The sequence below is a fragment of the Scyliorhinus canicula genome, chromosome 13 (genome assembly GCF_902713615.1).
Source record: "Scyliorhinus canicula chromosome 13, sScyCan1.1, whole genome shotgun sequence".
Taxonomy (NCBI): Eukaryota; Metazoa; Chordata; class Chondrichthyes; order Carcharhiniformes; family Scyliorhinidae; genus Scyliorhinus; species Scyliorhinus canicula.
In genome coordinates, this window is record NC_052158.1 from 130858319 (window position 1) to 130884207 (window position 25889).

The 25889-nt window shown below is 47.2% G+C and overlaps 1 protein-coding gene across 3 annotated transcripts in view; it reads left to right on the top strand.

Annotated features, from left to right (window-relative positions):
- The first annotated feature begins 4396 nt into the window (after window positions 1-4396).
- LOC119976126 (anosmin-1-like) overlaps window positions 4397-25889 on the top strand; it is a 204897-nt gene continuing 183404 nt past the window's right edge. For all 3 annotated transcript variants that reach the window (XM_038816312.1, XM_038816311.1, XM_038816313.1), the window contains exon 1: window positions 4397-4716. In XM_038816312.1, the coding sequence (XP_038672240.1) occupies window positions 4537-4716 (180 nt within the window). In that variant the 5' untranslated portion in view covers window positions 4397-4536. The remainder of the gene's footprint in view (window positions 4717-25889) is intronic.

Here is a 25889-nt window from a genome sequence, read left to right on the forward strand (position 1 = left end):
CAACTTTTGTGAAAGCATCATACAAGAGAATGGCTGTATGGAGAGAAGTTGTTGGAAAACATCTAGGACAAGAAAAAATGAACGATTAAAGCTTTTTCATTTTTTCATAATTGGTGAGACCAGATGGTCAGGAAAATCCAATGCAGCAACAACTATATTTGGACGTTTTGATGATGCCGCTGCCAGTACTTTCGTAAATCTATTGACATGCTTATCAATGATACAAGATTCAGAAAAGTTTGATGCAAAAACAAAACATGAAGCAAATGTTTTACTTCAAAGTCTTCTAAAGTTTGAAACCAGATTGACAGCATTTACTTACTTGTATATATTTGAAACTACAACCCCGTTATCAAGTTATCTACAGACAAGTGGTTTAGATATGTTTACTACATGGAGTTTGGTAGATTCAGCTACAACAAAGTTGAAGGAACAGACACAAACATTTGATAACATTCAGAGCAAGGCTTTGGAATTTGTAAATAAATGTAATGACAGGATTTCACAGATGAATATGGATGAAAATCAAACATTGGAAATTGATGCGTTGGAAACAGCATTGCCAGTTAAGAGGCAGAGGAAGAAGAAAAGAATGGCAGATGAGCTTATTGATGATGAAAGAAATTCCTCAGATTCTCTAGCTGATTTTCGAGTAAATGTGTTTAACCTAATAATGGATCGCATTGTCCAGTCACTAGAATCACGCTTTGTACAACACAAACAGTTGTATAAAGATTTGTCCTGGTTGGACCCAGCAAAGTTTAAAACTATTGCAGAGAAGGGCCTTGAAGATGAAGCATTGGAAGGTATTATTAAGCTGTTTCCACAAATCAGCAAAGATCAAGTAATATTGGAATTGTTTTCTTTTGCTTCAAACTTTGATGTATTAAAGCTATTGCTTAATGATGGTGAGAATATGGATTCCAGTTGCAACAATTGTAAAATTTGCAGCACTTGCCCATCGTGTGTACTAAAAATTCTGGCATCCAACAGACTTCATGTCAAGGCATATGATAACCTTTATGAACTTTATAAAGTCATCTGCACACTATCAGTTACTCAAGTCCAATGTGAGAGGACAGTTTCAAAGCTAAAGATCATAAAGACAAGGTTAAGAAATTCGCTGTCTGAGGAGAATTTGGAATCATACATGTTGCTATCCATTGAAAAGGAATTGTTAGATGAATTGGATGCAGAAGCAATTATTGGCAGATTCACACAATGCTCTATTGTGCTTTTGAACTATCTGTTAATGTGTAAATTGTGCAGTAAACTATTTAAAAATATCAACCAATTACTTAAATGTTTTAATTCAATTATAACATTCTGTATTTACATTTGGTATCTACTGCCAGTAATATGTACAGTACATGTACACTGTAATTACTAAGAAATACACACTTTTTCCACCAAACTTTTACTTGTACCCTTTTTTCCATATGTACTTTTTGAAAATTTTATTTATTCATTATGAAAATTAAATGATAGCATTGTAGTTGTGGGTGGGCCCCCTTTGTCTCCTGGCAACCAATATTTTTAGACCCAGTCCGCCACTGACCATCTCCCTCTATCAAATCTAAGCTGACTCAAAACTCAACACTAATACAACCCTGCAAAAGCCCCATCTTAATCATAACTATAGAAGTTGGGGTTGAACTCCTTTGGGAAGAGAAAGTTGAGTGGAGATTTTATAGAGGTGTTCAAAATCATGACGGTTTTGGACAGAGTAGATGGAGAGAGACTGTTCCCATTGTCCAAAGGGTCAAGTGCCAAAGAACAAAGATTTAAGATGATTGACAAAAGAACAAACGGCAAAATGTGGAAACAAATAACTCTTGTTATTTCCCCATAATTTTCATCTTCTTCTGCTTCAAATGCTTCGAAGCAGCAGTGATGTTTATGTCCTGTGCCCAAGTTGTTTAAAAGACAATGACAGCATGAAGGGTGATACTAAGGGACAAAACCTATCCACAGGGATTACACTAATGGCCATAAAGTGTGTGTAGTCATAACAGTATACCTGCATCTCCCAAGGTCAAGGACAGGCAATTGGCACCATAAAACAGCTCTTTGGAGGCGTAGGTAATTTGGGGAGGTGGATCTGACAGCAAGACCCATGCAGAGATTCTAAGATTATTGCTACCGACGACATTTTTCAAAATGCCAGTACCCAAAGAGATTGTGGAGGAAAGGCCTTAATTACGACAGCACCCGAGGATAATACTGCCGAAACCATGATCAAATCATTGCAGTAATAGTTTTCCAGCCAGGAAGTAGCACTTATGGAAGAGACACGTGTGTGCACTACCAGTAGGCCAAAATGCTCAGCTCAGTATTGTTCCCTTTAGTAACTAGTGAACTGCGAAAGCCCATTTTTTGTAAATTTACAGCAAAATTCTGCATCATACAAATGTTGACTAGCTAAAAAATTCACATGTTTCATGAAGCGTTACTGCAGCCTTTTAAATACAGTAGGGTACCACAAGCCTGAATGAACACATTCCCTCAGCAACAGCTACCTGCTGGAAGTGAGTTGGAATAGGTAATTATGTCTATGGTGTCAAGATTAAATGGGGTCATACGTGAGTCATTTAAGGGCATAATAAGTTATTTGTGGCTGCAAAATGCATTGCAATATTCCATTAAACATTCATGATTCCATATATATTGGACAGTAAGAAGTCTTACAACACCAGGTTAAAGTCCAACAGGTTTGTTTCAAACACGAGCTTTCGGAGCACTGCTCCTTCCTCAGGTGAATGGAGAGGTATGTTCCAGAAACATTTATATAGGCAAAGTCAGAGATGCCGGACAATGCTTGGAATGCGAGCATTTGCAGGTAATCAAATTGTTACAGATCCTGAGAGAGGGATAATCCCAGGTTAAAGATGTGTGAATTGTCTCAAGCCAGGACAGTTGGTAGGATTTTGCAAGTCCAGGCCAGATGGTGGGGGGTGAATGTAATGCGACATGACATGCGACATCTTGCCAGGGTCATCCCCACACCCCCACTATTGGCCTTCAAACAACCGCGCAACCTCAAACAAACCATTGTTTGTAGCAAATTACCCAGCCTTCAGAACAGCAACCACGACACCACACAACCCTGCCAGGGCAATCTCTGCAAGACATGCCAGATCATCAACATGGATACCACCATTACACGTGGAAACACCACTCACCAGGTACGCGGCACATACTCGTGCGACTCGACCAATGTAGTCTCCCTCATACGCTGCAGGAAAGGATGTCCCGAAGCGTGGTACATTGTCGAGACCATGCAGACACTGCGACAACGAATGAACGGGTATCGTGCGACAATCACCAGGCAGGAATGTTCCCTTCCAGTCGGGGAACACTTCAGCAGTCAAGGGCATTCAGCCTCTGGTAAGCGTTCTCCAAGGCAGCCTTCAGGACACACGACAACGCAGAATTGCTGACCAAAAACTTATAGCTAAGTTCCGCACGCATGAGTGCGGCCTCAACCGGGATCTTGGATTCATGTCGCATTACATTCACCCCACCCCCCCCTCCCCCCCACCACCATCTGGTGTGGACTTGAAAAATCCTACCAACTGCCCTGCCTTGAGACAATTCACACATCTTTAACCTAGGATTATCCCTCTCTCAGGATCTGTAACGATTTGATTACCTGCAAATGCTCGCATTCCAAGCATTGTCCGGCATCTCTGACTTTGTCTATATAAATGTTTCTGGAACATACCTCTCCATTCACCTGAAGAAGGAGCTGCGCGCCGAAAGCTCGTGTTTGAAACAAACCTGTTGGACTTTAACCTGGTAAGAAGTCTTACAACACCAGGTTAAAGTCCAACAGGTTTGTTTCAAACACGAGCTTTCGGAGCACGGCTCCTTCTTCAGGTGAGCCGTGCTCCGAAAGCTCGTGTTTGAAACAAACCTGTTGGACTTTAACCTGGTGTTGTAAGACTTCTTACTGTGCTCACCCCAGTCCAACGCCGGCATCTCCACATCATGACTTTAACCTGGTATTGTAAGACTTCTTACTGTGCTCACCCCAGTCCAACGCCGGCATCCCCACATCATATATATTGGAGGCAGAGAAAGAATCCCAGACCAAATCTTTGGGCTCAGTGATTAGCACTGTTACCTCATAGAACCTGCCTCAGCTGACCGTCAGGTTAAATCACCCAGGGCAGCCGATGGTCATCTGGGACTATGGCAACTTTACCCATTCGTACACCCCTGGAGTGTGCTCCAGTGGGATCTCATTCTACAAATCTTGTCCAAATGAGCCACAGCACCTACACAATCAGCCCGGGGACGGGTAAGATGTGAGGGTGGTTCAGGATGCTGCAAGACGGGGGTGGGCGTGGTTGCAGAGAGGAGGCGAGGCAAAGCCCACATGCAGCCACTTTGCTCCCTCAGTTCACAACCTTGTGGTTGCCAGTCTGCTTCCAGCAGGGAATCTGACAGCAGCAACAGGAGGATTGAAAGGTGGAGCTTGCAGCGCTGTCGGTTGGTGTGTGTGTGGCTGCTAGCCAGGCGGACGGAGGAGGGATGCCGAGCGGACTCTGGATGCTGCTCCCCGGGCTGCTGTGCTCCGTGCTGCCGGTGGGCAGCGGGCGGCGGCCGGGGAGCGGGGCGGCGGCGGCACCCAGCGTCTCGCGGGCCAGGTGCACCTCGCGCTGCCTCGCGCTGCACATCGCACACCTGAGCGCCAGCTTCAGGAGCCTGCAGGTAAGAGCGATGGGGCAGGGGAGGCATGGAGAGGGGCAGATACCCCCACAGACTGGGGCATGGAAGGGGGACAGATACCCATAGACTGGGGAAGTGAGAGGGGGCAGTTACCCCCACAGACTGGGACATGGAGTGGGGACAGATACCCCCACTGACTGGGGCATGGAGAGGAGACAGATCCCATTACAGACTGGGGCATGGAAGGGGGACAGATACCCATAGACTGGGGCAGAGAGAGGGGGCAGTTACCCCCACAGACTGGGACATGGAGAGGAGACAGATCTCCCATAGACTGGGGCATAGAGAGGGGACAGATCTCCCTTAGACTGGGGCATGGAGAGGGGGCAGACACCCCCATAAGTTGTGGCATGGAGAGGGGACAGATCCCCATAGACTGGGGTATGGAGAGGGCCGAGCCCCTTAGACTGCGGCATGGAGAGGGGACCAATCCACATAGACTGGGGCATGGCGAGGGGGCAGATACCCATAGACTGGGGCATGGAGAGGGGACACAGCCCCTTAGACTGGGGCATGGAGAGGGGGCAGATACCCATAGACTGGGGCATGGAGAGAGGGCAGATCCCCATAGACTGAGGCATGGAGAGGGGCAGATACCCATAGACTGGGGCATGGAGAGGGGGCAGATACCCATAGACTGGGGCATGGAGAGAGGGCAGATCCCCATAGACTGGGGCATGGCGAGGGGGCAGATACCCATAGACTGGGGCATGGAGAGAGGGCAGATCCCCATAGACTGGGGCATGGAGAGGGGACAGATCTCCCATAGACTGGGGTATGGAGAGGGCCGAGCCCCTTAGACTGCGGCATGGAGAGGGGACCAATCCACATAGACTGGGGCATGGCGAGGGGGCAGATACCCATAGACTGGGGCATGGAGAGGGGACAGAGCCCCTTAGACTGGGGCATGGAGAGGGGACAGATCCCCATAGACTGGGGTATGGAGAGGGCCGAGCCCCTTAGACTGCGGCATGGAGAGGGGACCAATCCACATAGACTGGGGCATGGCGAGGGGGCAGATACCCATAGACTGGGGCATGGAGAGGGGACAGAGCCCCTTAGACTGGGGCATGGTGAGGGGGCAGATACCCATAGACTGGGGCATGGAGAGAGGGCAGATCCCCATAGACTGAGGCATGGAGAGGGGCAGATACCCATAGACTGGGGCATGGAGAGAGGGCAGATCCCCATAGACTGGGGCATGGCGAGGGGGCAGATACCCATAGACTGGGGCATGGAGAGAGGGCAGATCCCCATAGACTGGGGCATGGAGAGGGGACAGATCTTCCATAGACTGGGGCATGGAGAGGGGACAGATCTCCCATAGACTGGGGCATGGAGAGGGGGCAGATACCCACAGACCTCGTAATGGAGAGGGGACAGATCCCCATAGACTGGGCCATGGAGAGGGGACAGATACCCCATAGACTGGGGCATGGAGATGGGACAGATCCCTCTTAGACTGGGGCATGGAGAGGGGGTAGATCCCCCATAGACTGGGGCATGGAGAGGGGACAGATCCCCCCACAGACTGGAGCATGGCGAGGGGACAGAAACCCCCACACACCTGGGCATGGAGAGGGGACAGATCCCCCCACAGACTGGGGCATGGAGAGGGGACAGATCCCCATAGACTGGGGCATTGAGAGGGGACAAATCCCTCTTAGACTGGGGCATGGAGAGGGGTCAGATACTCATAGACTGGGGCATGGAGAGGGGGCAGATACCCCCATAGACTGGGGCATGGAGAGGGTCAGATCCACATAGACTGGGGCATGGAGAGGGGGCAGAAGGAGGTCATTCGGCCCCTCGAGTCCGCACCGGCTATTGGAAAGAGCATCCTACCCAAGGTCAACACGTCCACCCTATCCCCATAACCCAGTAACCCCACCCAACACTCAGGGCAATTTTGGTCACTAAGGGCAATTTATCATGGCCAATCCACCTAACCTGCACATCTTTGGACTGTGGGAGGAAACCGGAACACCTGGAGGAAACCCACGCACACACGGGGAGCATGTGCAGATTCCGCACAGACAGTGACCCAAGCCAGAATCGAACCCGGACCCTGGAGGTGTGACGCAATTGTGCTATCCGCAATGCTACCGTGCTGCCCAGCCACAATGCTACTGTGCTGCCCAGCCACAATGCTACCGTGCTGCCCAGCCACAATGCTACCGTGCTGCCCAGCCACAATGCTACCATGCTGACCAAATACCCCTACAGACAGGGTCACGGAGAAGAGACAGATCTTCCATAGACTGGGGCATGGAGAGGGGGCAGATACCCCCACAGACTAGGACATGGAGAGAGGGCAGATACACCCACAGACTGGGGCATGGAGAGAGAGCAGATCCCCATAGACTGGGGCATGGAGAGAGAGCAGATCCCCATAGACTGGGGCATGCAGAAGGGACAGACAGCCCCACAGACTGGGGCATGGAGAGAGAGCAGATCCCCATAGACTGGGGCATGGAGAGAGAGCAGATCCCCATAGACTGGGGCATGCAGAAGGGACAGACAGCCCCACAGACTGGGGCATGGAGAGAGAGCAGATCCCCATAGACTGGGGCATGGAGAGAGGGCAGATCCATCTTAGACTGGGGCATGCAGAGGGGACAGACAGCCCCACAGACTGGGGCATGGAGAGAGGCAGAGCCCCTTAGACTGAGGCATGGAGAGGGGACAGATCTCCCATAGACTGGGGCATGGAGAGGGGCAGATACCCCCACAGAGCTGGGCATGGAGAGGGGACAGATTCCCCCACAGACTGGGGCATGGAGGGGGGACAGATATCCCATAGACTGGGGCATGGAGAGGGGACAGATCCAAATAGACTGGGGCATGGAGGGGGGACAGATACCCCATAGACTGGGGCATGGAGAGGGGACAGATCCAAATAGACTGGGGCATGGAGAGGTGGCAGATACCCCATAGACTGGGGCATGGAGAGGGGACAGATCCAAATAGACTGGGGCATGGAGGGGGGACAGATACCCCATAGACTGGGGCATGGAGAGGGGACGGATCCACATAGACTGGGGCATGGAGAGGGGACAGATCCACATAGACTGGGGCATGGAGAGGGGACAGATCCCTGTTAAACTGGGGCATGGAGAGGGGGCAGATCGTCATAGACTGGTGCATGGAGAGGGTCAGATCCACATAGACTGGGGCATGGAGAGGGGGCAGATACCCCCATAGACTGGTGCATGGAGAGGGTCAGATCCACATAGACTGGGGCATGGAGAGGTGGCAGAAGGAGGCCATTCGGCCCATCGTGTCCGCACCGGCTATTGGAAAGAGCATCCTACCCAAGGTCAACACCTCCACCCTATCCCCATAACCCAGTAACCCCACCCAACACTCAGGGCAATTTTGGTCACTCAAGGCAATTTATCATGGCCAATCCACCTAACCGGCACATCTTTGGACTGTGGGAGGAAACCGGAGCACCCGGAGGAAACCCACGCACACACGGGGAGGATGTGCAGATTCCGCACAGACAGTGACCCAAGCCGGAATCGAACCTGGAACCCTGGAGCTGTGAAGCAATTGTGCTATCCACATTGCTACCGTGCTGCCCAGCCACAATGCAACCGTGCTGCCCAGCCACAATGCTACCGTGCTGCCCAGATATCCCTACATACAGGGTCATGGAGAGGGAACAGATCCCCATTGACTGGGGCATGGAGAGGGGGCAGATCCCCATAGACTGGAGCATGGAGAGGTGGCAGATACCATAGACTGGGGCATGGAGAGGGGCCGATACCCCCACAGACTGGGGCATGGAGAGGGGACAGATCTCCCATAGATTGGGGCATGGAGAGGTGGAAGATACCCATAGACTGGGGCATGGAGAGCGGGCACATCCCCATAGACTGGGGCATGGTGAGGGGGAAGACACCCATAGACTGGGGAATGGAGAGTGGGCAGATACCCATAGACTCGGGCATGGAGAGCGGGCCGATACCCATACACAGGGGCAAGGAGAGAAGGCTAATTCCCCTTAGACTGGGGGAGGGGTAGACACCCCCATAGACTGGGGCATGGAGACGGGAAAGATCTCCCATAGACTGGGGCATAGAGACAGGACAGGTCTCCCACAGACTGGGGCATGGAAAGGGGACAGATCCCTCTTAGACTGGGGCATGGAGAAGGGACAGATAGCCCATAGACTGGGGTATGGAGAGGGCAGAGCCCCTTAGACTGGGGCATGGAGAGGGCACAGATCTCCCATAGACCGGGGCATGGAGAAGGGACAGATAGCCCATAGACTAGGGCATGGAGAGGGGGCAGATCCCCATAGACTGGGGCATGGAGAGGGGACAGATATCTCCATAGAAAGGGGCATGGAGAGGGGGCAGATACCCCCACAGAAAGGGGCATGGAGAGGGGGCAGATCCCCATAAACTGGGTCATGGAGAGAGGACAGATGTCCCTTAGACTGGGGCATGGAGAGGGGACAGATAGCCCATAGACTGGGGCATGGAGAGGGGACAGATCCCCATAGACTGGGGCATGGAGAGGGGGCAGATCTCCCATAGACTGGGGCATGGAGAGGGGGCAGATCTCCCATAGACTGGGGCACGGGGAGAGGGCAGATACCCCCACAGACTGGGGCATGGAGAGGGGGCAGATCTCCCATAGACTGGGACATGGAGAGAGGGCAGATTCCCCCATCGACTAGGACATGGAGAGGGGACAGGTAGCCCATAGACTGGGGCATGGAGAGAGGGCAGATACCCCCACAGACTGGGGCATGGAGAAGGGACAGATAGCCCATAGACTGGGGTATGGAGAGGGCAGAGCCCCTTAGACTGGGGCATGGAGAGGGCACAGATCTCCCATAGACCGAGGCATGGGGAAGGGACAGATAGCCCATAGACTAGGGCATGGAGAGGGGTCAGATATCTCCATAGAAAGGGACATGGAGAGGGAGCAGATACCCCCACAGAAAGGGGCATGGAGAGGGGGCAGATCCCCATCGACTGGGACATGGAGAGAGGACAGATGTCCCTTAGACTGGGGCATGGAGAGGGGACAGATCTCCCATAGACTGGGACATGGAGAGTGGACAGATGTCCCTTAGACTGGGGCATGGAGAGGGGACAGATCCCCATAGACTGGGGCACGGGGAGAGGACAGATGTCCCTTAGACTGGGGCATGGAGAGGGGACAGATACCCTACAGACTGGTGCATGGAGAGAGGACAGATCTCTCTTAGACTGGGGCATGGAGAGGGGACAGATCTCTCTTAGACTGGGGCATGGAGAGGGGACAGATCTCCCATAGACTGGGCCATGGAGAGTGGGCAGATCCCTGTTAGACTGGGGCATGGAGATGGGGCAGATCCACATAGACTGGGGCATGGAAAGGGGGCAGATCTCCCTTAGACTGGGTCATGGGGAGGGGGCAGATCTCCCTTAGACTGGGGCATGGAGAGCAGGCTGATCCTCACAAACAGGGTCATGGAGAGGGGACAGATCTCCCACAGACAGAAGCATTGAGAGGGGGACAGATACCCCCACAGACTGGGGCATGGAGAGGGGGCAGATCACCATAGACTGGGGCATGGAGAGTGGGCAGATCTCCCATAGACTGGGGCATGGAGAGGGGGCAGATAGCCCATAGACTGGGGCATGGAGAGGGGGCAGATCCCCATAGACTGGGGCATGGAGAGTGGGCTGATCTCCCATAGACTGGGGCATGGAGAGGGAACAGATAGCCCATAGACTGTGGCATGGAGAGGGAACAGATAGCCCATAGACTGGAGCATGGAGAGGGGGCAGACCCCCATAGACTGGGGCATGGAGAGGTGGCAGATACCATAGACTGGGGCATGGAGAGGGGGTGATACCCCCACAGACTGGGGCATGGAGAGGGGGCAGATCTCCCATAGACTGGGACATGGAGAGAGGGCAGATACCCCCATAGACTGGGACATGGAGAGGGGACAGGTAGCCCATAGACTGGGGCATGGAGAGGGGACAGATAGCCCATAGACTGGGGCATGGAGAGGGGGCAGATCTCCCATAGACTGGGGCATGGAGAGGGAACAGATACTCCCACAGACTGGGACATGGAGAGGGGACAGGTAGCCCATAGGCTGGGGCATGGAGGGAGGGCAGATACCCCCACAGACTGGGGCATGGAGAGAGGGCAGATACCCCCACAGACTGGGGCATGGAGAGGGAATACATCTCCCTTAGACTGTGGCATGGAGAGATCTCACTCTGATTCACTCTGTGATTGGGGTGTGGAAAATCCAGAGTGGGGTGAACTATCCCAAAAGAGTGTGGAATGGAGAGGGAGATATCTCACTGGGGATTGGAGGAGCAGATCCCAAAAAGAGGCATCACCCTCCCCTTCCCAAAACCACTTGCTCAATACTGGAACAGGCACTGGGGCGCCAGTGGCAGAATGGATTGTCACTGGACTAGTAATAATAATAATAATTATTATTTTTTACAAATTTAGAGTGCCCAATTTATTTTTTTCCAATTAAGAGGCAATTTAGCGTGGCCAATCCACCTTCCCTGCACATCTTTTAGGTTGTGGGGACGAAACCCACGCAGACAGTGGGTGAACATACAAACTCCACACGGACAGTGACCCAGAGCCAGGATCGAGGCTGGGACCTCGGCACCGTGAGACAGCAGCACTAACCACTGTGCCACTGTGCTGTCCCTAATAATAATAATAATTTTTATTGTCACAAGTAGGCTTACATTAACACAGCAATGAAGTTCCTGTGAAAAGCACTATAGCCACCACATTCTGGCGTCTGTTTGGGTACACACAGAGAGAATTCAGAATGTCCAATTGACCTAACAGCACGTCTTTCGGGACCTGTGGGAGGAAACCGGAGCATCTGGAGGAAACACACGCAGACACAGGGAGAACATGCAGACTCAGTGACTTAAGCCGGAATCGAACCTGGGACACTGGCGCTGTGAAGCATCAGTGCTTGCCACTGTGCTACCGTGCTGCCCATGTAGCCAGAGACCAGAGTCATGCTCAGTGGACCTGGGTTCGAATCCCGCCATGGCAGATGGTGAAATTTGAATCAAATAAAAAAAATCTGGAATTATAAGTTTAAAGGTGAACCCATGGTTTATTGGCGTAAAAATTCACCTGATTCACTGATGTCCTTTAGGGAAGGAAATCTGTCGTCCTTATCTGGTCTGACCTACATGTGACGCCAGATCCATAGCCGTCAGCGGGTGGGCAATAAATGCAGGCCCAGCTAGCGACGCCCACATCCTATGGATGAATTTTTTAAAAGGATGAAAGGTGAATTGGGAGATACTGGAATCTGGGAGAGAGAGACCCCAGAAACTGGGAGAAGGGATGCAGCAGCACATTGGCCACCCTATCAGTGCAGTGATCCCAAGTGGATCCAGTCTCCATAACTGGCCACCACTGACAGCGTGGGTTTAGTTTTTAGTTTAATGTATTCCTTTTCTCCACAACCCATTTGTATGAATCACCCCCAGCTTCAGTGTTATCATGGATGATATTAGGGAGTACGCAGTGCGCAATCAAGGCTGGATTCTGTCCCTTAACCCAACTTTGGCAACCCGGTAAACCAAACATGTCTACTGGAGAAGGAAGCCCCCTGAAACAGAAAATGGAAGGGCTGGTTTTTGATTTGGAATAGGAATGGGTGAGACTTGTCTGTCTGAGAGAAGGGAAATAACTGAAACTAGAATGGGGACAGATTTTTGTACTGAGATAAATGGACGGACCTGAGACCTCTGCAAACTGGGAGAGACTTCCAAACATTAGTATGCATCATCTCATTATCAGAGTTTATATTTGATATGTTTTCAGATGTTTTACCTGTAATATTGAATAAGGTTTCTTTTCCTAAGAAAAATATCCTGCTGAAATTTTCAGGTGCCAGAATTCCTTTAACATCAACTGGTGGTTCCCCATGCAGTGTTTGTAGCAGCCAGCACAGCTTTTATCTTTAATAACCTTTCCAGTTATTATTGTGCAGCTCGTGCAAGTCTTTTGAAATCTAGCCACTTATTTAAAATTAATTTAAAGATGAAAGTTTCTCATAGCTCATTCATTCTTCGGCACCTGCTTTACTTCCAACAGCTGTTGACATTCAAGTCTAGCGCAGAAAGTCATGACTGGGGTTCCTCGTTCGCCTGAACTTTCACCTCAAGTCTATTCTAATGTTTGTTCCTTATCATGTGAAAATTTAAAAGGGGATGTGTAGAGCGAATGGAATAAATATATGTAAACGGTAAATAAATAAACTTGCATTTATATAACGCTTTTCATATACTGAGGATGCTTTTGAACTGTGGTCACTGTGAATTTGTTGAAAACTGTAGCAGCTAAATTATACACAGCAAGATCCCACAAACTGTCTGTGTGGAGTCTGCACGTCCTCCCTGTGTGTGCGTGGGTTTCCTCCGGGTGCTCCGGTTTCCTCCCACAGTCCAAAGATGTGCGGGTTAGGTGGATTGGCCATGCTAAATTGCCCATAGTGTAAGGTTAATGGGGGGGATTGTTGGGTTACGGGTATACGGGTTACGTGGGTTTAAGTAGGGTGATCATTGCTCGGCACAACATCGAGGGCCGAAGGGCCTGTTCTGTGCTGTACTGTTCTATAAACAGGAATAAAATAAACAACCAGTTAATCTGATTAGGAATAGTTGATTGAGTGATGCATGTTGGCAAGAACACTGGAAGAACTTACTGCTCTTTTTTAAATGGTACCATTGGATCTTTCATACACACCTGACCATTCTAATGGGTCTTAGAACACCAGGTTAAAGTCCAACATGTTTGTTTCAAACACTAGCTTTCGGAGCACTGCTCCTTCCTCAGGTGAATCCTTCATGCACCCTAAGCAGCTAACTCCAGGCGCTGACACATCCAAGCACCCCCTACACCACACCAATTTCTCTGCTCCCTGCCGTCCTAATGCTGCCACATTCAGTGCCACAACTTAAGCCCCACGATCTTCCCTCACTGCACTATTAACAAATGCACAATCTCTAAAATGCTACTTGTTGAGAACTATCTTCCTCTGCATCTAGAGCTTCAAAAAAACCCAGATAAAAATGAAGGGGTCATGCAGTCAGCAGGGAGTGGCGCTCACAGAGACAGCATTGTAGGAACGGAGTGTGTGACTTTGCATCTATCAATTTTAAATGAGTAGGAAAGTATGGGCTGTACATCTGCAACATGCTGTCTGGCAGTATGGAATTAGCCCTTAAAGAAACATATAATAATAATAAAGGCTGCTAACATTGCTTCCATAGAAAACTCAACAAAATCATGCAATTTAATCCCCAAAATACAGTTTATAAATCTCAGAGTGGCATGCAATTAAAACAAAATTTGACATATTTGACATATTCCATTGCCATAAACCCCACAAGAGACTTCATTTTACATGGTTTAACACCCTTATAGGATTCACCAAAACAACTCTATATAATATATATGTATATTTATATGCTTATATATAATTGTTTTTTGTGTAAATTGTTTGACTGATGGGGTTGTCCACAGAGATAATAATTGTTTATGGAACTGCTTTAAATTTCAGCTTTTCTGAGCTCCAGTGTTACCCTAACTGCTTCTTTAAGTATTCCTCAAATACCTGCGAGCCAAAATGTGGATAATTGATCATGGTTTTAAATTAATATGTGCCAAAAGACTCTGTTAAGTTGTACTGAAAAATAAGCACATATACAGGAATAATGTACTACTTGTCTGCTTAGCCTACCAGTGCTCTGAAATAGTTTCATAGAAATTAACAAGGACAAACACATCTTTTGCTTGTTAAGGACCATGCAGGAGAAAGCTGTGCAGAATTATGCATGGGGAGAAAAGATGAAAACAAAAGTAGGTACTGAACACTAGGTCAGATTTTTTTAAAACTTGCATCTTTCTCTTTCGAAGAAAGGAAATTTGCTGAAGTCTAGTTATATTGATGGTTGGGGGGGGGGGCAATGTTTGGTTATAATAAAGCAAGAGCTCTTTGTTAAATGTCCCAATGTTGTTTATAATTTACTGCAAGTTAGATTGAATACATGCGGGACAAGTTATGGTAGTCAAGCAACAAATCGCAAATAACATTTGATGCACAGTTTAAATAGCCCTCTCCAGTGTGTGTTTGTATGCCATTATACATTATAGGGTTGATTTTACAAATCTGTAAAAGAATATGGAGATTGCCATGTCAGGAGCGCATATTAGAAATTTGAGGTTACTGAGCCCCACGGGATTTTCTGTCCATTAATTTAAATTTTGCACTGACCTCCAGAACTCAGTCCTTGATAGTTTCTCCTGATGCAGAAATGATGCAGAAATGACAGGAACAGGGATTTGTAAAATTGACCTTTGCATTTCCAGAATCAAGTGCATAATATAAATTAATTAATTTTCATTTTAGAAAGGAGAAGGAAGCTTATGTGGAGCATAACGACTGTCAGATTAGGTCAAATGGCCTGTTTTTGGGTTGGAAATACCTTTATGGGCAGTACGTCAGTACAGTGGTTAACGCTGTTGCTACACAGCTCCAGATCCCAGGTTCGATTCCCCGCTGGGTTACTGTCTGTGCAAGTCTGCACATTCTCCCGGTGTCTGCGTGGGTTTCCTCCGGGTGCTCCGGTTTCCTTCCACTGTCAAACGATGTGCAGGTTAGGTGGATTGGCCATGATAAATTGCCCTTAGTGTCCAAAAAAGGTTAGGCGGGGTTATTGGGTAACGGGGATAGAGTGGAGGTGTAGGCTTAAGTAGGATGCTATTTCCAAGTGCCGGTGCAAACCCGATGTGCCGAATGGCCTCCTTCTGTACAGTAAATTCTATGATCATTCTATGCAATGAACTGACTGCAAAAGTTCAAAGGAGCAATATGATCTTGCAGAATGGAAATGACAATATAGCTATATTTTATACTTGCGCCTGAACCATCTGTACAGGCAGGCGCGAATGCAGTTGCTGTAGTGGTTTTTTTTATCAGCGTCAACTATTTTTCGCTGTACTTTGTTGATATTACTGTTTGTGAAAGGTGCACAAATGTCATTCACTATCGCATGATCGATAAGCAAAATAAAATTCTCGTTTCTAAAAAGAAATCCCTTTTGTGTAAAGGTGCCATTCTGATTTTTAATAACCCAAAGGTCCAATTTTAACCTGGAGAAAATGCGTTCGAGGTAAAAACCAATTCCACCCATCTAGTCAGTTACCCATTCAACGCAGGTGGGAACGGGCAGCTGGTTTGGGGGTGACAGTGGAACGTCAGGCGGCAGACAACCATTGGTCAAAACCAAAGGGACGGTCACTGGTGCTGCATTAAGTGTGGGAGCCAGGTTTTGGGGCAGCCGCTACGGCTTTCTTGCTGAGGGCAGTGGTTAAATTAGCGGTCCAAGTTCCTCAGTAGTCCCAGCATTCTGTTATATTCTTATTATTGAAGGGGACCACCACTGCCTTCACTTGGCTGTCTTTGGGGCCTGCCCAGAAGAACAGAGGAAAGAATGAGAGCAAAACAGGATGTTGACTGATAGGTTTCTAGCCCCTGGGTGGATAGTGTTAAAATCACACGTTTAATTGAATTATCCATCCAAGAAAATAATCCCCGTCTTGTTTTTACTGATATCTTTAGTACGTGACTTTGTAAATAAATCCAGATTTTTGCATTCTTCCTTCAGCGAGTACAAACAATTGCACAGCCCATGCCAAACTTTAGCATTTGAATCAGTTAAGCAGCTATTCAACTGTTTCAGAAGTATTCCAAAGTTCTTTCCATTTAGGGACCAGTCCTTTCAATTGGATAATTATGCACTCTGCTATTTAAGAAAGGTGACGGAAGGAAACAAAAAAAAAAGGCCCACTTTTTGCCAAGTCAGAACAACTCAGGAGACCTTTAGAAATGCAGACTGCACTCTGATGTGAAAGGTCCACTGCCATTTCCAACAGATCCTATTTTGTCAGGCCAGGAGAGCAGGGCAGGATGTGGATAGAGCAGGGCCGGATGTAGATAGAGCAGGATGGGGTGTGGATCACACAAGGGGAAACCTAAACTCACCATGGCCCTTTGATTTGAATGCTGGATACAAGCACATAGAGTTGCCATTGCTCTAACGACCTTAACCTGCAGTTTGGGAATCATGATCTTACGGAAGATGCATAAAAATGATTTAAGGTCTGTTTAAATGTCATGGTTTGAAGTGATTTAAGTTCTCAGACTGCTAAAATAAAAAAAACAGTCTGCAGCTTTCACTTACATTAAAAAACAGACACAAAGTTACTGCTGAAGTGCTTTGATTAACAGGCCATCTGATATAGCTCAGGGGAAAAAAATGCCATCTGATTTTGACCTTGCAATAAACGCGATTTTAAAAATTTCCTGAGGTTTGTTATTATAGCTGAGCCCATTATGAATGCTTGGTTGAATTTCAAAATGTCCAGGTTCACTTATCTCAGCAAGGACCTGTGCACACATGTTTGTTTGACTGGTTTAAAAGTTTATAAAGGGATAGTTGCCTTTGATGTCCTTAGTGAATTAGATGTGTGTTCGCTTTTACAATAGATTGACCACTTGAGGAGATTTACATTTTTGAATGGGTTTCACGAATGAGTGTTCTTTTAAGTATCAATTATGTTTGAGTGAGAGCTCTATTAGATTGTTAAAGCCTGTTTTTTCACCTCAACATGACTCTGGTGTTCTGCTTATAGTGGATACTTGGTGAATGGCTGTGGAGTGCACATGGGGGCATGGAGGTGACATGGGGATATGAGGGCATGGAGGTAGCATTGGGGATATGAGGGGATATAGGGAGGGAATGGAGGTATAAGGTGGCATGGAGGTGGCATAGGAGGTATGAGGAGACATGGAGGGGGGAAGGTGTTTAATGGGTGAGGGCCACGGGTGCTAAAAACCTTCAATACAACTAGGGTAAAGTCCCAGAGAATTGAGGTGAGCCTTCTGAGCAGCCAGCCTCTGTGCTTGCCTCCGAACTGCCCAAGAAGCTGTGAGATTGACTCCACATTGTAACCCCTCCAACCTGAAATGTAAATATGGTAGGCAAGGACCCTTTTAAAGGAGAAAGATCTACCAAGTTTCCTGCCTCAAACTTCCTGGCTGCTCTTTCAAATCCAGCCCATTGAATTGCATTGATGTAGCACTTTTCATGACCATAAACAGTTTAGAACAAATGAAGCACTATTTGAAGTGTAGTCACTTTAATAATGTAAGACGCACAGCAACCAATTTGCACACTGCAAACTCCCACAACCGACAATGTGATAGTGACCAGATAATTTGGGGTGTTGTTTGTTATTTTGCTTGAGGGATAAATATTGACCAGGACACCAGAGATAATTCCCTTGACCTTCTTCAAAATAGTGGCATGGATCTTTTACATCTACCCGAGCAGGCAGATGAGGCCTCAGCTTCATGTCTCGTCAAAAGGCAACATCCCTGATAGTGCAGCATTCCCTTGGCACTCCACTGGAGTGCCATTGTAGGTCTCGGTGCTCAAGCTCTGGATTTGGACTTGAACCCTGAACTTTGGACTCAGAGGTGAAAGTGCTATCAACTGAGCTGTGGCTATCACACAAATTATAGAACAGTTCGACTAAAATCTGTTGCCAGGAACTTGTTGGTGTCAGGGTGACTGACTGTCTTGAAATCTTTCAGAGAGAGCCAGCATGAATTTGTGAGGGATAGACCATACCTGGTGATCCTGATTGAAATTATGAAAGGGTGGCAGACACGGGAATGTCGATGGATTTATTTACATGGACTTTCATAAGGCATTTGTTAAGTCTCTTGTAAGAGACTGTTAGCTAAACTTGAAGTGCATGGATTGAATGCAAATCATTGGTCTGATTCGGAATTTGGCTCAGCGACAGGAGACACCAGAGAGTAGGAATAATGAGCAGGTAATTGGCAGGAAGAGACTAATGTGGTGTTCTACAAGAATCTGTGTTGGCGCCTCAACTATTCACAGTATTTATTAACATCTTAGATGATGGGATAAAAAAAACACATTCGGATATGCTGATCACACAAAGATAGGCAGCATTCTCAGCAGTGCAGTTGGAAGGATAAAATTACAAAGAGGTAGAATAAGCAAACGGGCAAGGTGTTCTCAAATAGATTTTCAATATGAAGTCATCCATTTTAGACCCAAAGAGGATAGAACTTACTTTGGATCAGTGATTTCCTTCTCAACAGAACTCAATTGGTTTACAGGATCTACTCAAGCACATGTTAGTCAATACAATATCTCCTCAGGGGTGTGTACTTTCACCTTTGCTTTCCATCCTCTACATGAATAACTGTTGATCAACACATGACAATATAATGATCCTGAAGTGTGCTGATGACACAGCACTTATGGGCCTAATCAGGAATAACTAATTAAGGAAACTACAGGAACCCAGTGGAGAGGTTCGCAAAATGGTGCAGTGATAATTTTCATAAGCTGAACAAAAAGATATTGTTCCTGAGAAAAGTGATGATGTGGACATTGAAATAATTACCAACTGCAGGTATCTAGGCAGCAAAGTAGATAAGTTGAATTGGGAGGAATCGTGTAAAGTTGTGGTGAACAAGGGATGTATGTGATACACTACCTCAGAAAGTTACAGAACTCTTTTAAATGACTCTTTTATGTGATTGAGAGTGCTACCTTTTTGGATGTTCTTCGTGGTATTGTCGTCTTCGTAAAATGCATTTTTTAAGGGTACTGAGATTATTGAATCAGACAGGAATGGCATTCGATGACAAAATCTTGAAGAAATTTGTTCTTTAATTTTGCTGAGAGTTAAGAGTGCTATGAACAGTGAGAATCACCCCTTGCCACAGTATTACTGTTGGATGTGTTCAGGGAAAAGGCTAAAACCCATAAATGCAGAACAAGTCAGTTCTTGAATTCAATTGTGCCCTTCTCTGTAAGAGCTCTCAACAGGAATTTCATGAATGGATGAGAATATGCACTCATGATGGGGCTCACTGACTCATTATTTTAATGTAATGGTTTTTAATATATTTTAACTCAAGTTAGACATTTGTGATAAAGTTGTTTTATTTTTTTTTAGTGCTATTATTCACTTATATCTTTTTTTTAATGACCGAGCAATGTACCCCAAATGGGTTTACTTTTGAAAAATAAATTGAAAGTGAATTTGAATTTGAACAAATGATGAAAAGCTGGAAGCAGTGGAGGTCAAAAGGAACTTGGGAATCATAGATAGATCACTAAAGTACCACCAAGAGGTGCAAAAAAGAATCACACAGGCTAATGGAATGCCTTTATATCGAGAAGAATATAATGTAGTGGGATAGAAGTTATCCTTCAGCTATTGAAAGCCTGGCTAGACCACACATAGGATAGAGTAAATAGTTCTGGGCACCACGTATTAGAACATAGAACGATACAGCGCAGTACAGGCCCTTCGGCCCTCGATGTTGCACCGACATGGAAAAAATCTAAAGGCCATCTAACCTACACTATGCCCTTATCATCCATATGCTTATCCAATAAATTTTTAAATGCCCTCAATGTTGGCATGTTCACTACTGTTGCAGGTAGGGCATTCCACGGCCTCACCACTCTTTGCGTAAAAAACCCACCTCTGACCTCTGTCCTATATCTATTACCCCTCAATTTAAGGCTATGTCCCCTCGTGCTAGCCACCTCCATCCGCGGGAGAAGGCTCTCGCTGTCCACCCTATCTAACCCTCTGATCATTTTGTATGCCTCTATTAAGTCACCTCTTAACCTTCTTCTCTCTAACGAAAACAACCTCAAGTCCATCAGCCTTTCCTCATAGGATTTTCCCTCCATACCAGGCAACATCCTGGTAAATCTCCTCTGCACCCGTTCCAAAGCTTCCACGTCCTTCCTATAATGAGGCGACCAGAACTGTACGCAATACTCCAAATGCGGCCGTACTAGAGTTTTGTACAACTGCAACATGACCTCATGGCTCCGGAACTCAATCCCTCTACCAATAAAGGCCAACACACCATAGGCCTTCTTCACAACCCTATCAACCTGGGTGGCAACTTTCAGGGATCTATGTACATAGACACCGAGATCCCTCTGCTCATCCACACTACCAAGAATTTTACCATTAGCCAAATATTCCGCATTTCTGTTATTCTTTCCAAAGTGAATCACCTCACACTTAGAGTAATAGAGAAATACAGCACAGAACAGGCCCTTCGGCCCACGATGTTGCGCCGAACTTTTGTCCTAGGTTAATCATAGAATTTTGGACAATTTGTCATGGCCAATCCACCCAACCTGCACATCTTTGGACTGTGGGAGGAAACCGGAGTACCCGGAGGAAACCCACGCAGTCACGGGGAGGATGTGCAGACTCCACACAGACAGTGACCCATGTCGAAATCGAACTTGGGACCCTGGAGCTGTGAAGCAATTGTGCTATCCACAATGCTACCGTGCTGCCCTTAAGACGTTAACCTACACTCCCTTATTCTACCCTAATCCAAGTACCTATCCAATAGCCGTTTGAAGGTCCATAAATTTTCCGACTCAACTACTACCACAGGCAGTGCATTCCATGCCCCCACTACTCTCTGGGTAAAGAACCTACCTCTGACATCCCCTCTATATCTTCCACCATTTATCTTAAATTTATGTCCCCTTGTAATGGTGTGTTCCACCCGGGGAAAAAGTCTCTGACTATCTACTCTATCTATTCCCCTGATCATCTTATAAACCTCTATCAAGTCGCCCCTCATCCTTCTCCGTTCCAATGAGAAAAGGCCCAGCACCCTCAATCTTTCCTCGTATGACCTACTCTCCATTCCAGGCAACATCCTGGTAAATCTCCTTTGCACCTTTTCCAAAGCTTCCACATCCTTCCTAAAATGAGGTGACCAGAACTGCACACAGTACTCCAAATGTGGCCTGACCAAGGTTTTGTACAGCTGCATCATCACCTCACGGCTCTTAAATTCAATCCCTCTGCTAATGAACGCTAGCACACCATAGGCCTTCTTCACAGCTCTATCCACTTGAGTGGCAACTTTCAAAGAACAATGAACATAGACCCCAAGATCTCTCTGCTCCTCCACATTGCCAAGAACCCTACCATTAACCCTGTATTCCGCATTCAGATTTGTCCTTCCAAAATGGACAACCTCACACTTGTCAGGGTTAAACTCCATCTGCCACTTCTCAGCCCAGCTCTGCATTCTATCTATGTCTCTTTGAAGCCGACAACAGCCCTCCTCACTATCCACAACTCCACCAATCTTCGTATCATCTGCAAATTTACTGACCCACCCTTCAACTCCCTCATCCAAGTCGTTAATGAAAATCACAAACAGCAGAGGACCCAGAACTGATCCCTGCGGTACGCCACTGATAACTGGGCTCCAGGCTGAATATTTGCCATCCACCACAACTCTCTGTCTTCTATCGGTTAGCCAGTTTGTTATCCAACTGGCCAAATTTCCCACTATCCCATGCCTCCTTACTTTCTGCATAAGCCTACCATGGGGAACCTTATCAAATGCCTTACTAAAATCCATGTACACTACATCCACTGCTTTACCTTCATCCACATGCTTGGTCACCTCTTCAAAGAATTCAATAAGACTTGTAAGGCAAGACCTACCCCTCACAAATCCGTGCTGACTATCCCTAATCAAGCAATGCCTTTCCAGATGCTCAGAAATCCTATCCCTCAGTACCCTTTCCATTACTTTGCCTACCACCGAAGTAAGACTAACTGGCCTGTAATTCCCAGGGTTATCCCTATTCCCTTTTTTGAACAGGGGCACGACATTCGCCACTCTCCAATCCTCTGGTACCACCCCTGTTGACAGCGAGGACGAAAAGATCATTGCCAACGGCTCTGCAATTTCATTTCTTGCTTCCCATAGAATCCTTGGATATATCCCGTCAGGCCCGGGGGACTTGTCTATCCTCAAGTTTTTCAAAACGCGCAACACATCTTCCTTCCTGACAAGTATCTCCTCAAGCTTATCAGTCTGCTTCACGCTGTCCTCTCCAACAATATGGCCCCTCTCATTTGTAAATACTGAAGAAAAATACTTGTTCAAGACCTCTCCTATCTCTTCAGACTCAATACACAATCTCCCGCTACTGTCCTTAATCGGACCTACTCTCACTCTAGTCATTCTCATATTTCTCACGTATGTGTAAAAGGCCTTGGGGTTTTCCTTGATCCTACCCGCCAAAGATTTTTCATGCCCTCTCTTAGCTCTCCTAATCCCTTTCTTCAGTTCCCTCCTGGCTATCTTGTATCCCTCCAGCGCACTGTCTGAACCTTGTTTCTTCAGCCTTTAACTTCTCCACATTAAACTCCATTTGCCACCTCTCAGCCCAGCTCTGCAGCTTATCTATGTCCCTCTGTAACCTGCAACATCCTTCCGCACTGTCTACAACTCCACCGACTTTAGTGTCGTCTGCAAATTTACTCACCCATCCTTCTGCGCCCTCCTCTAGGTCATTTATAAAAATGACAAACAGCAACGGCCCCAGAACAGATCCTTGTGGTACGCCACTCGTAACTGAACTCCATTCTGAACATTTCCCATCAACTACCACTCTCTGTCTTCTTTCAACTAGCCAATTTCTGATCCACATCTCTAAATCACCCTCAATCCCCAGCCTCCGTATTTTCTGCAATAGACGACCGTGGGGAACCTTATCAAACGCTTTACTGAAATCCATATACACCACATCAACTGCTCTACCCTCGTCTACCTGTTCAGTCACCTTCTCAAAGAACTCGATAAGGTTTGTGAGGCACGACCTACCCTTCACAAAACCATGCTGACTGTCCCTAATCATATTATTCCTATCTAGATGATTATAAATCGTATCTTTTATAATCCTCTCCAATACTTTACCCACCACAGACGTTAGGCTCACCGGCCTATAGTTACCGGGGTTATCTCTACTCCCCTTCTTGAACAAAGGGACCACATTTGCTATCCTCCAGTCCTCTGGCACTATTCCTGTAGCCAATGATGACCTAAAAATCAAAGCCAAAGGCTCAGCAATCTCTTCCCTGGCTTCCCAGAGAATCCTAGGATAAATCCCATCCGGCCCCGGGGACTTATCTATTTTCACCTTGTCCAGAATTGCCAACACTTCTTCCCTACGCACCTCAATGCCATCTATTCTAATAGCCTGGGTCTCAGCATTCTCCTCCACAATATTATCTTTTTCTTGAGTGAATACTGACGAAAAGTATTCATTTAGTATCTCGCTTATCTCCTCAGCCTCCACACACAACTTCCCACCACTGTCCTTGACTGGCCCCACTCTTACCCTAGTCATTCTTTTATTCCTGACATACCTATAGAAAGCTTTTGGGTTTTCCTTGATCCTACCTGCCAAAGACTTCTCATGTCCCCTCCTTGCTCGTCTCAGCTCTCTCTTTAGATCCTTCCTCGCTTCCTTGTAAATATCAAGCGCCCCAACTGAAACTTCACGCCTCATCTTCACATAGGCCTCCTTCTTCCTCTTAACAAGAGATTCCACTTCTTTGGTAAACCACGGTTCCCTCGCTTGACCCCTTCCTCCCTGCCTGACTGGTACGTACTTATCAAGAACATGCAATAGCTGTTCCTTGAACAAGCTCCACATATCCAGTGTGCCCAACCCTTGCAGCCTACTTCTCCAACCAACACATCCTAAGTCATGTCTAATGGCATCATAATTGCCCTTCCCCCAGCTATAACTCTTGCCCTGCGGGGTATACTTATCCCTTTCCATCACTAACGTAAAGGTCACCGAATTGTGGTCACTGTTTCCAAAGTGCTCACCTACCTCCAGATCTAACACCTGGCCTGGTTCATTACCCAAAACCAAATCCAATGTGGCCTCGCCTCTTGTTGGCCTGTCAACATATTGTGTCAGGAAACCCTCCTGCACACATTGTACAAAGAATGACCCATCTAATGTACTCGAACTATATCTTTTCCAGTCAATATTTGGAAAGTTAAAGTCTCCCATAACAACTACCCTGTTACTTTCGCTCTTTTCCAGTATTAGGAAGGAAAAATTTGGCTGAGGAGGGAGGGCAGTGGAGGTTTACCAGAATGATACCCACACGCCAAGAATAAGTTACCAGGACAACTTATGCAAACCAGGGTTACATTCCCTGGAATTTAGAAAGTTAAGAAAGTTGATTCAAGTTTTCAAGATGTGAAAGGATACTGATGGGGCAGTTATAAAAACACAATTTCTGCTAGTTGGGAGTCTAGGCCATGATTTAGCAGCTGTGCTAGCTGTAGTATCAAACCCCATAATAGAAGTTACATGTCGTGAGAGGCCAAAAACAGGATTTGTGCCGGCGAGATTTCTGAACACGATTTTCCCAGCCCTCCTACAATAACATGATCAGGTTCACGCCCAGGGAGGATGTGAGCCTTATTAGCATACAGTAGAATATGGGCGGGATGTGGAAGCGTTGGAAAGGATACAGAGGAGATTTACAAGAATGTTGCCTGGTATGGAGGGAAGATCATATGAGGATAGGCTGAAGGACTTGAGGCTGTTTTCGTTAGAGAGAAGAAGGTTAAGAGGTGACTTAATTGAGGCATACAAGATGATCAGAGGATTAGATAGGGTGGACAGTGAGACCCTTTTTCCTCGGATGGTGATGTCCAGCACGAGGGGACATAGCTTTAAATTGAGGGGAGATAGCTATAGGAGAGATGTCAGAGGTAGGTTCTTTACTCAGAGAGTAGTAAGGGCATGGAATGCCCTGCCTGCAACAGTAGTGGACTCGCCAACACTAAACGCACTCAAATGGTCATTGGATAGGCATATGGACGATAAGGGAATAATGTAGAGGGACTTTAGAGGGGTTTCACAGGACGGCGCAACATCGTGGGCCGAAGGGCCTGTACTGCGCTGTAATGTTCTATGTTCTATTAGCTGGCTTTTGTAAGACCACGGGCTGGATTCTCCACCCCGCCGCGCCACACTTCTGCCCTGACCCGCCAGCGGGATCCTCTGTTACGCCGGCCAGTCAATGGGGTAGCCCATTGTGGGCCAGCCCCACGCCATCGGGAAACCCCCGGGCGCCGGCAAAACAGAGAATTCCGCTGGCGTAGAAACCCGCCCCACGTGTCCGACCAAGTTAGTACAAAGGAAACT